Here is a 13,612-nt window from a genome sequence, read left to right as displayed (position 1 = left end):
TATGAAACATAAAAAAAGTTACAGATAAATTACTGATCTGAAACAAGACCAAGAGTGCTGCAGCAGGTCTGGCAGCATCTCTGGAGAGGAAGACAGATGTAACAGTTCAAGTCCAGTTAGCTTTTGTCAGAACCATGACTGATTGGTCTGCTACATTATTAGTAGAGTTCCATGGTGAGGAAATCATAAATTGTAATTGTAACAGAAGTCCAAATCTAAAAGCAATTTAAACAGTTGTAAAAATGGGAAAAAGTAAAGGAAAGAATTTCTCAATAAAACTTAATTGAAAAGTTTATGGGCAAGCTGTATTGATTTAACCTTTTGTGCATATAAAGGAAAAGGAAAGTGCATTGCTTCTCTTTTCCTTCCACTGTGCAATTCTGTAAAAAAGAATGAAACTATTATATCTATTATTTCTAGTGAAGAGAAAGAAATGTTACAAATCTATAATTGTAACATTTTATGTTTAGTGTGAAGGCAAATCTGTCTTTTTAGAAATAGATACAGAATTCTGTAAAATAGCTTCTCAGGCGTCACGTCACATGCTTTGTTGATTCAGGACAGCAATAAAACAACAGCCGCCCGTCTTAACTCCACCAAAACAAAATTGTGCAAACATTGATGAATCATTGTTCCACAAAGCAAAGTCAACTTTTTGGAATTATCTGTGGAGTCCTCCAAATCTCCTGTTTTCCCAGAAGCTTTAAATTTCTAAATTTAAGAATAAACCATTGTGCTGTCTATGGATTAATCAAATTCTAAACATCCGCCTTTGTGATTGATGCTGAGTTAACACATCAGTCTATCTGCTTTTTTGGCTACAATTCGTCAACAAGGATAGTTATCTGACTTCTGGGGAGCTCCTCTACAGGATTCTGTGTCCATTTTTAGAAAGCGAGATTAGCCTTTATTGTAAAAATGGATAACATCACAGTTACACATTTGTGACTTTTTTGGGAGTCGAGAGTGTGGTGCGGGAAAAGCACTGCAGTCAGGCAGCATCCCAGGAGCAGGTGAATCGACATTTCAGGCATAAGCCAATCAGAATCATGGGAGTGGAATGATCTGAGCCCCAAAATTCTCCATAGCCAGTGTCAACGTGAGCTGCAGTTTCTTGGAGACATGGCCTTGCCCTCATTGCTTCTCCTCCTCATGCCTGAGAAAGAAGATTTGATTTCTGTGCAACCCACTGAGCTAGGAAATGGTGATTGTCTATGGAAGCAAACGTCTTGTCCTTTGTCACAGGAAAACAAGCTGGACCTCACAGACACTCAGCCTTGTTGGCAAGCAAGATTCAGAACAGGTCACATGAGCTCCTCTACAACTCTAAAACCTAATTAGCTTATCAACCTAGTATTTGCAATGGAATAATGATTGGTGATTAGCAAAATAAAATCAATGGTGACATGAGGGCCAACTTCTTTAGATTGTGAGTTGATAGGATTTGGAAAGCATTGTCTAAGCATGTGACGTAGGCAGGTTCAATCGTGTTTAAAAAAAGATTTTTCAAAAGATTTATTATGAGAGAAAATTTTCAGGGCTACAAAGAAATGGAACAAGCAGGGCGGCACAGTGGCTCAGTGGTTAGCACTGCTCCGTCACAGCACCAGGGCACCAGGTTCGATTCCAGCCTCAGGTGGCTGTCTGTGTGAAGTTTGCACATTCTCCCTGTGTCTGCGTGGGTTTCCTCCGGGCACTCCGGTTTCCTCCCACGGTCCAAAAGATGGGAAGATCAGCTGAATTGGCCATGCTAAATTGCCCACAGTGTTAGGTCAATTAGGCAGAGGGAAATGGGTCTGGGTGGGTCACTCTTCGGAGGGTCGGTGTGGACTGGTTGGGTCAAAGTGCCTGTTTCCACACTGTAAGTACTCTAATCTAAAGTGGATAACTCCTTGAGAGAGCAAAGAGGTAAACTGAGCTACTTCTACATGTAACCATGTTTTGATTTTATGATTCATTAAAAGTTTATTGAAAGCTTTAATGAAAGTTGATTTGATGTTCACAGATTTAGCAGTAGAACAACTGGGTTTTCACTGTTGACTCAGTAAGAAGTTGTGTGGCATCTTTTGTTGAAAAAAACAGAAGAACAAATATCACAGAATCAATTTCTAATTAAATTTGCCTCCAAGGAAATATATATTTCAAATTGGTGCATTTTTTTCAGCATTACCATCACTGTTTGATAAGTAGCAAACTTGCGATACATGCTGCTGTATCCATGAGATCCAACCATTCCGGAAAATTGTAAGGGAAATCTCAGATTATAGGCCGAATGGTAAATGACCAATTTCAAGTTACTATTAATTAATATTAGCAAAATCGGCAAGAGAACATTGAACTATCAAAGATAATGAAAATAAAGCAAAAACAGATGAAAAGGATTTTGTTTGAACACAGAGTTGTACAACATGGAAAAAGACCCTTTGGTCCAATCATTCCATGCCAAACATAATCCCAAACTAAACTACTTCCACCTAGAGACAAAATAACTGCAGATGCTGGAATCCAAGGTGGACAAGCAGGAGGGTGGAAGAACTCAGCAAACCAGGCAGCATCAGGAGGTGGAGAAGTCAACGTTTCGGGTGTAACTCTTCTTCAGGCATGATGTTGAAAAATTGATAAAGTAAAACAAGGTTTTCAAAGATGTTTCAAGCATCACTCTACCTGACTAAATCAATAAAGGAACATGGTTTCATTCTATTCATGGTTGGTTATTAGGAAGTTTAGAGGATTCATTTGAATTATCCTGTATTTGATACAAATGTCATGCTCAATGAAATGGGTTTATTCAATTATAGCTGAAAGCATGGTGCTGTAAAAATTTTGAAATGGAACAAAGTTCAGTCAAGCTGTGCTGTTATACTTCTGGCTGTGTTGTTTTTCCCCAAGCTTGATGATTTATAATGAAGCAGTTATTTATGACTTTGTCCAATTTTGTGAAATAATGTTGAGCTGTCAAGACTTAATGAGGCTGAAATTCTGAGATTGCTAGTTAAACAGGACTATCAACAAATCCCTAGGAAATACCTTACTAAACTTTCTCCCTTTCCAATGCCCCTTCAAGGCTCGAAACTTGTTGTGACATCTCAGGCAGAATTGTGTGAGCAGGGATAGGGAGGGCACATGACAACAGGAGATGGTGTGGGAAGTGGAAGAGCGCTGCAGCAGCCCTGGCTGTATCAGAGTTCGTGATCCCAATATTTCAACTCACAATCCCACAAGGAGTGTCCCGAATCCTCCCTCACTGGGATGCCTGATTTCAGAAAATGGTGCAGACCTTGTTAAGTCTCAGTAATTTCCAAGAATTTCTTCATTGACCTGCAAAAACAGAACTTTCATCGGCCTGTAATGGCAGCTACTTATGCTGCATAAGTGGAATGATTAGCAATTCCTGATGAAGAGCTTTTGCCTGAAATGTTGATTTGCCTACTCTACGGATGCTGCCTGACCTGCTGTACTTTTCCAGCACCACACTCTTGACTTTGATTAGCAATTTCCACAGGGTTGGATGTGGGCCCCGTTACAATTGATCATGTGGTTCTGTTTGCACCATGCATCTGATATGTGTGAAATTTCTTCTCCTTTTAGCTCAACTCATGTACACTATTATTCTTTCAGATTATACCTTAAAAGAATCCTGACACACCCATTCCCTTGTTCCAGATGGAAAAAGACACAACTTGTAAAAAGCCACAGGATAAAATTATTTGCACCTTAGAAAGGATTGGTACATCAAGCTAAGAGAACAAATGCCGTATATACTCGAGTAAAAGTCAATCTCAAGTAAAGGCCGACCCCCTGTTGTTGGCCACAAAATCTGGAACTTTCCATACATCTTGCGTAAAAGTCAACCCTCATTCTTCACAGATAACTGCTCAACATTTGTGAGGAAAGGTCTTATCCTGTGCATAAATGTTACAGCTACAATGTTTTAGATTAGATTACTTACAATATGGAAACAGGCCCTTCGGCCCAACAAGTCCACACCGACCCTCCAAAGAGCAACCCACCCAGACCATTTCCCCTGCATTTACCCCTTCACCTAACACTGTGGGCAATTTAGCATGGCCAATTCACCTAACCTTTTTGGACTGTGGGAGGAAACCGGAGCACCCGGAGAAAACCCATGCAGACACAGGGAGAATGTGCAAACTCCACGCAGACAGTTGCCTGAGGCTGGAATTGAACCCAGGTCTCTGGCGCTGAGGCAGCAGTGCTAACCACTGTGCTACCGTGTCCCCCTTGATCAGTGAGATTGTACAAGAGTCAAATGTCTGATTTTTTTTAAAATCAGAAATAAAAGCTTAAAATGTTTGTTTGAAAAACGAAAACAACAGTAGACGAGAGAAAACAGAGGGAAATGGAAGAATTTGGCGCGAAAGTTTAAGACGCATCAGGTCAGAGTTAGATGACAACCTCCCTTTGTGGCAGCTCAGCTGAGCTCAGTTCCCCTCTAGCACTCATGGAATATAGCCATATACCTAGTTGAGGTTTTTGATATTTCTTCTTCATTTTGTGTAAAAATATCCTCCAGAAAAACCAAAAAATATACAGCAGTGTTTAAAGTGAAAGCGTTCAAAGTTGCAGTGAAGACAAGTAATTATGTAGCAGCCTGTGCTGTAATTCATTGAGTTTTTTTCTTTATTTGTTTAGAGATCAATTGGACTTCTGCTAATGATACAGTATTTTGGATTGTAACATGAATTTCAGCCCCTAAAAACTAGTATCCATGTCATAAATTTAACCTTTAAATAAAGGCTAAAATATTTGACTTTTATACAAGTACATACCTCTTACCAAAGAAATTGATTAAAAAAAAAGGATATGCACCATGGAGCCAATTAATTAAATCTCATTTCTCTCTACATCGTTCAATGTTGTCTCATTTTGTGTAGGAACACAATAGCAAACAGAACTGAACAATGGTAAATGGGAGAGCTCGCTGACTAATGGGCTGTTGAGATCTATATGTGGATAAGGTTGGCAAATATAACTGCAGGCTAGGATTCTGCTCTGTGTGAGCAAGGTTTTAGAATAGAGATAGTGCATGCTTTGCAAATCCACCATTACTTTATGCCAGCATGCTAATAGATCAGACTAGTTTCGGTCAGTGACTGCTCTATACACAGATCAATTTGATTAGACAATGTTAGAATAATCACTAGTTGTCACTTTAAGTTCCATTATTCAGAGAGACTTTAGGTCTCCTTCACACTGAGTCATGTATTTTGCTATATGAATTATGAAAGGTCATTTCTGGTACAACAGTCAGCAAGAAATTCTGGGACACCTGAGGCATCTGAAGTTACTAACTGGTATAGTTGCAAATCATTTCTATTTGACAAATAATTAAGTAAAGGTAGCGATTTTAATTAAATCCAAGAGAACTACTGAATTAAATCATTACTCTGTTTCAATGCTAAGCACTGTTTCAAATGGTATCTTCTCCACAATAGTAACATCACGCAAGAGCTTAGTTAAGCATATGCATTGCACAGAAATCTATCCACTTTTTAACTTTTATCTTTTGAGCTGGTGAACTTGGGATAAAGCATGACTGTTGCCCAAAGGCACTGGCTGGTTTAATGGAATCCTTGATACTCGCTCTTCCATGGATGGACTTCAATACAATGGTCTTTGGCTTGTTTTCTGGGGAAACTCACAGCTATTAGCATTTATAGCTAAAGAGGATAGTACTGAATCTAGTCATTAAAAGTTGCCCAGAGATAGACATCTGTAAAATGTGATACAAGAATGTAATAGGAGAATGGACAAGCAATCTTAATTCTAATTAAAACTAATTCTTGAAATCTGAGTGCTGTTCCTGTCCACAAAACCCAATGTCCTATGTGACACTCATGGGTCGACCTGTCCCATTAGAAATCCCAATGTCCACAATATAATTTCAACTGCTTATGTGAATTTGTGAAATTGTAATTTAACACTGAGTTGACACTACAGTACCTCACTTTGTACGTACTAGAATCAAAGTATCATATCAGAACAGGGAAATAATTTACAAATTTAGCATAGAGACTGAAGTATATCAATATACATTAGTCTAATTGAGAAGTTTTATACATTTCCAGATCAAAGTGGTTGCAAATACATTAGCCTTGTCTTTTGCATAGTTTTCTGGGCTCCACCGTCATTAAGGACAGGAATGCTCACTGAATGTCCTTCTCCAGTATCTTCAATGGCAAGAACAGTATTTATGTGTGGGTTGGGTGCATTAGTCAGGGGTAAATATAGGATAATAGGGTAGAGGAATGGGTCTGGGTGGGTTATTCCTTGGAGGGGAGATGTGGACTTGTTGGGCCGAAGGGCCTATTTCCACACTGTAGGGATTCTAGGATTTTATTCCCCATGCATAATTCCGTGTCTAACAAACTTGATTGAGTTTTTTGAGGCAGTAATCAAAAAGATTGATGAGTGGTAGATGTTGTTTACATGGACCTTAGTAAAGCCTTTCACAGGGTTCTATCTGGTAGACTAATTAGCTTGTCAACTGGATACAAAATTGACTTGATGGCCAGAGACAGAGGGTGGTGGTGAAGGGTTGTTTTTCAGACTGGAGGCCTGTGACCAGCGGAGTTCCACAGGAATCAGTGGTGGGTCCAATTTTGTTTGTCATTTATCTAAGTATTTGGATGAGAATGTAAGGGGCATGGTTAGCAAGTTTGCGGATGACTCCAAAATTGGTGGTATAGTGGTAGTGAAGAAGGTTATCTAAGGTTACAAAGGGTTCTAGATCAGCTGGGTCAATGGGCTGAGGAGTGGAAGACAGAATTTAATTTGGTAAAACAAACAAGGGCAGGACATATTCAATTATCAGTAGGGCTCTTGGTAGTCTTGGTAGACTTGGAGGTGATGATGGCCCCATGTGTCTGTAGTCCTTGTCCTTTATCATGGTAGAAGGCAAAGCACCTGTCAATGATTGGGTTTAAAAGACTATACTGAAGAACTCCAGCAGTATATCTTGGTGCTGAGGTGATTCAACTCCAATAATCACAACAAATACTGTACTGGGTATGACATCAGCTGGTAAAAAGTTTTTCTCCAATTCCCATTGACATTAATTTTACCAGGTCCCTTGATGTCACACAAACAATCAACTGTTGCCTTGACATTGGAGACCTAGGGGTTCGGGTACATAATTCCTTGAAATTTGCACACTTGACTTCGTTGCTAAGACCTTTGAGATTAGAAGGTGGGACACCATATTGAGGTTGTAAAAGATGTTGGTATGGCCTGTTCTTGAATACTGTGTGCAGCTTTGATGCCCTGCTATAGGAAGGATATTATTAAATTGGAGAGGGTTCAGAAAAGATTTACCAGGATGTTGCCAAGAATGGAGGGCTTGAGTCATCGAAATAGGCTGGGATCTTTTTCAATGGAGAATAAAAAGTTGAAGGGTGACCTTATAGAGATCTCTAAAATAGTGAGGGACATACATAAGTTGAATAGAAAGAGTCTTTTCCCTAGGCTAGGGGATTTCAAAACTAAGGGCATATACTTAAGGTGAGAGGCAAACATTTTTAAAAGGACATGCGGAGCGACTTTTTGTTGCCAGAGAGTGTTCATACATGGAATAAGCTGCGAGAGGAAATAATGGATGCAGGTAAGTTACAAAGTTTAAAAGAAAGTTGGATAATTACATGAATAAGGAAGGTTTGGAGGGATATGGGTCAAACACAGGTAAGCAGGACCAGTTTAGTTTGGGAACATGGTTGGCGCCAACTAGTTGGGCTGAAGGGTCTGTTTCTATGCTGTATAACTCCATGATTCTTTTCTGAAGGTGATGGTGAACTACTTTTTTAAGCCAAAGGAGTCTGTGTGGCATAGGTATACTTGCATTGTTGTTGAAAAGGGAGTTCCAGGATTTTGATTGAATGATAGTGAAAGAATTTCTAAGTGAGGATGGTGAGTGACTTGGAAGGATACTTGGAGGTGATGATGGCCCCATGTGTCTGTAGTCCTTGTCCTTTATCATGGTAGAAGGCAAAGCACCTGTCAATGATTGGGTTTAAAAGACTATACTGAAGAACTCCAGCAGTATATCTTGGTGCTGAGGTGATTCAACTCCAATAATCACAACAAATACTGTACTGGGTATGACATCAGCTGGTAAAAAGTTTTTCTCCAATTCCCATTGACATTAATTTTACCAGGTCCCTTGATGTCACACAAACAATCAACTGTTGCCTTGACATTGAGGGCAGTCACACTCACTCCTCCTCAGGAATCCACCTGTTTTTGTCAGTATTTGGATGAAGATTGAAGACTGAATGGAGCTTTGGATCGGAGTGTCTTTGGTGGAACTCAAACATCAAAAGCAGGTTATGGGTCAGTAAGTCACACTCAATAGCACTGTTAGTGACTCCTTAATCACTTTCGTGATGTTTAAGATGAGAGTGATGAAAGTGTGATGGTCACATTGAAAAAAAAAGCCAATCCAGACAGGAAGAACGTGGGTAAGTTTCCACCTTGGCGGGTAGATTGTGGTACTGCAGCTGTACTCTAATAGCCCAGCTAGAAGCATGTCTAGTCCGAGAATGTTGTCAGGGTCCACGGTCTTTGCAGTACTTGGTGTGTTCAGTGACTTTTTGGATTCAAATTAAGTCAATCAAATTTGTGAAAAACTATCCTCTGTCATGGTGGGGATTATAAGGCAGAGGCTGAAATGATTTGACCATTTCTGGCTAAAAGTGGTTAGAAAGACACAGAGTCATAGTCATAGATATACAGCATGGAAACAGACCCTTTGGTCCAACCCTTCCATGCCGACCAGATATCCCAACCCAATCTAGTCCCACCTGCCATCACCCGGCCCATATCCCACCAAACCCTTCCTATTCATATACCCATCCAAATGCCTTTTAAATGTTGCAATTATGCCAGCCTCAACCACTTCCTCTGGCAGCTCATTCCATACATGTACCACCCTCTGTGTGAAAGAGTTGCCCTTATCAGCCTTGTCTTTTGCACACACTTTCTGGGCTGCACCATCACTGATGATTGAGGTGCTCATTGAGTCTGCTCTTCTGGTTAGGTTTTCAATTTTCCACCATGAAGTGGGCCCGAAGTGGACTCATGGCCATAGCAGAGTTGAGTTTGGACCAGTGCAGTACCCAGCAGCATTGCTGGTGTCTGCATAGGCAAGGCCCAGTGAGGATTCATAGTAGTGGGAGTATCAGTGGAGGTGAGATGGCGTCAAAGAGTGATGACTTTACTTCTAGCAGCAGCATGACAAAGAGGACTCATGCCTGTCCACTAGGCCTATGGCCCATGGCAGAGCACTTAACAAGAAGGAATGTAAAGTTGAATACTTTTTCTTTATTTTTCTGCCTTTATATTCTATGTTTAGTTTATTTTTGTGTTTTAAGATTGCACCGGAGTGGTGACACGATACAACACTTCTCACTGTATTTGGTAACAAAATCTATGTGACAATAAATAAACGAAATCAAATTGAATCATTGGATCTGCCCTGAATCTATTCAATTTAGTACATTGGTCATATCATACAACATGGCGGAAGCTGCCCACAGTGTGAGCGGGTGTTTGTCTACATAAGGATTGCGCAGTCACTACCACCAATTCCATCATCATCCAATCCTCTAAAATCATTTACTTAACAGAGAGTCATGGAGTCATAGTCATACAGCACAGCAACCTTCAGCTCAACCCATCCACCGCCAACCAGGTTTCCTGAACTGAAGTAGTCCCATTTGCCTGCGTTTGACCCATATCCCTCGAAACCTTTCTTAGCCATGTACTTGTCCAAATCTCTTAAATTTTGTAATTGTACTTGCCTCTACACCTTCCTCTGGCAGCTCTTTCTGCATTAGATCCACCATCCCTCAGGTCACTTTTAAATCATTCCCCCCTCACCTTAAACCTATGCCCTCTCATTTTGGACTCCCCTACCCTGAGGAAATGACCTTGGTTATTCATCTTATCTATGCTCTTCAAAATTTTATAAACCTCTGTTAGGTCATCCCTCAGCCTCCTACATTACAGGGAAGTCCCAGCCTATTCATCCCCACCTTGTAACTCAAATCTTCCAGTCTCAGCAATATAGAATCACAGAATGCATACATTGTGGAAGCAGGCCATTCAGCTCATCGAACCCACACCAACCCTCTGAACAGCATTCCACCCAGACCCACCCTCCTATCCTATCTATGCATTTTCCAAGGCTAGCTCACCTTGCCTGCACATCTCTGGACACCATGGGCAATTTTACATTGCCAATCCACCTAACCTGCACATCTTTGGACTGCGGGAGGAAACCGGAGCACCTGGAGGGTAGCCACACAGAGAAGGGGAGAATGTAGCAACTCCACACAGACAGTCACCCAAGGCTGGAATAGAACCTGTGTCCCTGGTGGTGTGGGGCAGCAGTGCTGAGCACGATGCTGCCCATCCCTGAAAATCCTTGCTTTGCATCTTTTCAGTTTAATAACATCCTTTCTGCAGCAAGATGACCAGACTTGTATTGTAAAAGAGCACCAGGGATGCCAGACATATTATAAGCAGTTAATTGATAAAATGATCGGAAATTTTAATTTTTAAATTAAATATAGTCAATCCAAGAAGACTGAAATAGAATGCGATAGAGTTGTAAACAAGCACGGGATGCTCGAGAAAATCAACAGCTCTGGCAGTATCCCTGGAGAGAGAAACAAGAGTTAACATTTCAAGTCCTATTTGACTCTTCTTCAGAATGGTTGTTTAAAGCTGGGTTATGTAATTCCAGCTAAGTCACGAAATTTTTTTAAAAATTCTGAAATAAAATTACGTTTGCTCGAAACATTGTAGAACTTGAAAGCTCCTTGGTTGCAGCATGCAATTCAACTAGCATTTGACAATTTAAGATTTGATCATTTTGATTTGACTAGGTTTGACAACTTAATTACCACGGTTAAAGGCAAATCTAGTACAGCATTACATGTACACCATTCAGCAGTCTGACCGCCATTCTAAGAGTAAAAGGGCTGCTTCTCATGTACAGAAGGGCATGTTATAAATGTGTGTGCTTTCTATGCCATCAGCAGTTCCTCGTAAATTGTATCTTTGAATTTGGAGAAATATGTCTGGTTGAGACTAGAAGGAAGGATAACAGTTAATTATTTTACTTAATGGTATAGCTGTGTGGTATTCCTTTGAAGTTCACGCTTTGCAATTATCCAAACATCTGAGGTCCTTTGCAACTGAGCAGCAGCAGTACATGGCCAAATTCTTTGATAGTCTAATGATAAAAGTGTGAGGAAAAGGCAAGTCAGTCTTTATTAATTACTTTGGCATTTAGCCTATTTTAGCAACTGTAACTCATATCACACATTCCAATTTTGATTTTAATTATTCTAGGGTAATTATGCAATGTTTGAAAAATGCTTGTTATCGTAGTATTCCAATATTACTCCCTGCATTACTCTAGAAAAACTAACATTTCTAATGGAAGTTTCCTGACATTGATTTTAATTCCAGCCACACACCAAATGAGTGGCAGGCTCCACTAGCCAAACAATTTCCTTTCAAATGCTGATTTATTTAAAAATCAACTTCAGTAGCCACCAAGAGATAAGCTTTACAATCAGTCATTCCAAGCAAAATACAAAATATGGTGCAAATAACTAACGTACTGGAGTTCTTCGATGAGCTGTACACAGACTTTCAAAAGACATTAATGACAGTGCCACACTACAGACTGGACAATGATAGCTCATGGAATTAAAGGGTCAGTAGCAATGTGGACATAAAATTGGCTGAGTAGTATGGAACAGAGAGTAAGAGACAAGGATGTATTTCAGGCTAGGCGAATAAGGAGATGATGAGGCTCACAGGAGAGAGATTCAGCAACAAGCACAGTGTCCACCTGCTTTCCCATTACTGACTCCCTCAATCAAACACGATGGCTTTAAATAAGGCACCCCTCCAGGAGCTTGTAAGTACTATACTGCCTGCATGGTGAGCCCAGCACATGTGGTTGAGTTAATGTCACTGACTGTGGGACAGACCTGCATGTGTAATTGCTGAAATACACACATAGTTTTCAAATATCTGGACTCTTATCTTTATGCAAATTATCACACTCTTATTCCAGCAATCATTTCTAGATAAGACCCATATGAGGGAAAAGTATTTCAACATGTGTATGTTATTACCTTCTACATATGCCATTTTAACATCAAACCTGATCTATTGCATTTAGTGACTGGAGTGTTGAAGCTGCATTAGTTATTAACTTACTTTGACTAATGGTGCTGATCTTGTCTAATTCACTTGCCTAATCATTACTCTTGACTGAATTAAGTTATGTCCAATATAGTCCAGTATAGACAATATTATAAATGGTAAAGCTATATTTTTTTTTCAAATAGCCACAATAGTTATTAATATGGCTGACAACACATCATGTGACCTGGGCAATATTGGCTCCAGACTGACCTGAAATTCAATCAAATATCAAATTAAAATATGAACAATCACAACCATTCTGGAAATTAAGGTTGAGCAAAATATTCCTTAGTAAATATTCAGATTTATATTTCATAGTTAGTCATTCTCTTTATTACACTGTCAGTTGGTGCCATGCAGCACACTGTGGGACACTATGAATTATTGGCAGGATTGTGCAACTCTTCAAAATGAACTGCAGTCCTTTATGGTATAACTTGAAGGTCATTTTTTTTAAGTAAATAAAAAGTTATAACTTGTTCGGAACCAAATCTCATAAAACTGTGGGTTAAAAGATGTATATTGTTTAGTTAAATGCTATTGCAAACCTCAGGTATAGGGTCAAGGATTTATTGCAGCAAATCTCACACTTACCATCATTTAAAATAATCTTTATATTGAACTTGCTGATAAAACATATGTTTACGAGCAGTATTTACAAGGTTAAGAAATCGATACGTACCAGCCTACGAATCTCCCTTTCACAGTCTCTTTTTATCCTGGAGATTTCCTCTTGATGCAGGTGGTACACACTTCTTATCTCTGCAGCCTTCATCTTGTCAGCATGAACAGCCTGACTTAATGCTTCCTCCACATGTTTTTTAGCCCCCTTCAAATCAGAGATTTCTTGTTGCAGTTTGATTTTCTCAACCTCAAATACTTTCTTGGCCTCTTCTTTAGCTTCATTATAAAGCATTGTTTTAACTTTGTCAGCAGCTCCATCACGCAAGGCGGTAACAAGTGCCTGAAGTCTCTGGTTCTCATTGTCTTTTATTTTGATGATTCGGAGAAGCTCACCTTCATGCTGCCGTAACAGACTCTCTCGCACAGTCTGGAGTTCTTTCATTTTTTCTTCATGCAGCTTGGCTTTGAGTTCAGTTACTACCACAGTGTGTTTATGCTGCTCCTGCTCCCTGATCAGCTTTCCTTCTTGATTTTTTTCTCGTTCCAACTTGGCAACCTGAAGAACACAGCACAATGAAACCCACATGTATTTTCAGATTAAGTCTTCAAACACAAAACTAAGTAGCTGTGTGCTCTTTACTGTAGCTTTATTCCTGAATAACCTAACTGTCATGTCTCTATTTGCGTATAGAAAGGAAATAAGGCAAACTAATTCCAACCGAGGGAATCGGTCATAAACATGGTC

The 13,612-nt window shown here is 39.8% G+C and overlaps 1 protein-coding gene across 18 annotated transcripts in view; it reads right to left on the bottom strand.

The window, feature by feature from the left end:
• The window catches only part of jakmip3 (Janus kinase and microtubule interacting protein 3), a 383,498-nt gene that overhangs the window by 250,667 nt on the left and 119,219 nt on the right, over positions 1-13,612 (bottom strand). For all 18 annotated transcript variants that reach the window (XM_072557642.1, XM_072557643.1, XM_072557644.1 and 15 more), the window contains one exon: positions 12,926-13,423. In XM_072557642.1, the coding sequence (XP_072413743.1) occupies positions 12,926-13,423 (498 nt within the window). The remainder of the gene's footprint in view (positions 1-12,925; positions 13,424-13,612) is intronic.

Source organism: Chiloscyllium punctatum, chromosome 38 (genome assembly GCF_047496795.1).
Source record: "Chiloscyllium punctatum isolate Juve2018m chromosome 38, sChiPun1.3, whole genome shotgun sequence".
In the NCBI taxonomy this organism is placed as follows: domain Eukaryota; kingdom Metazoa; phylum Chordata; class Chondrichthyes; order Orectolobiformes; family Hemiscylliidae; genus Chiloscyllium; species Chiloscyllium punctatum.
This window is presented reverse-complemented; position numbering and strand designations above follow the sequence as displayed.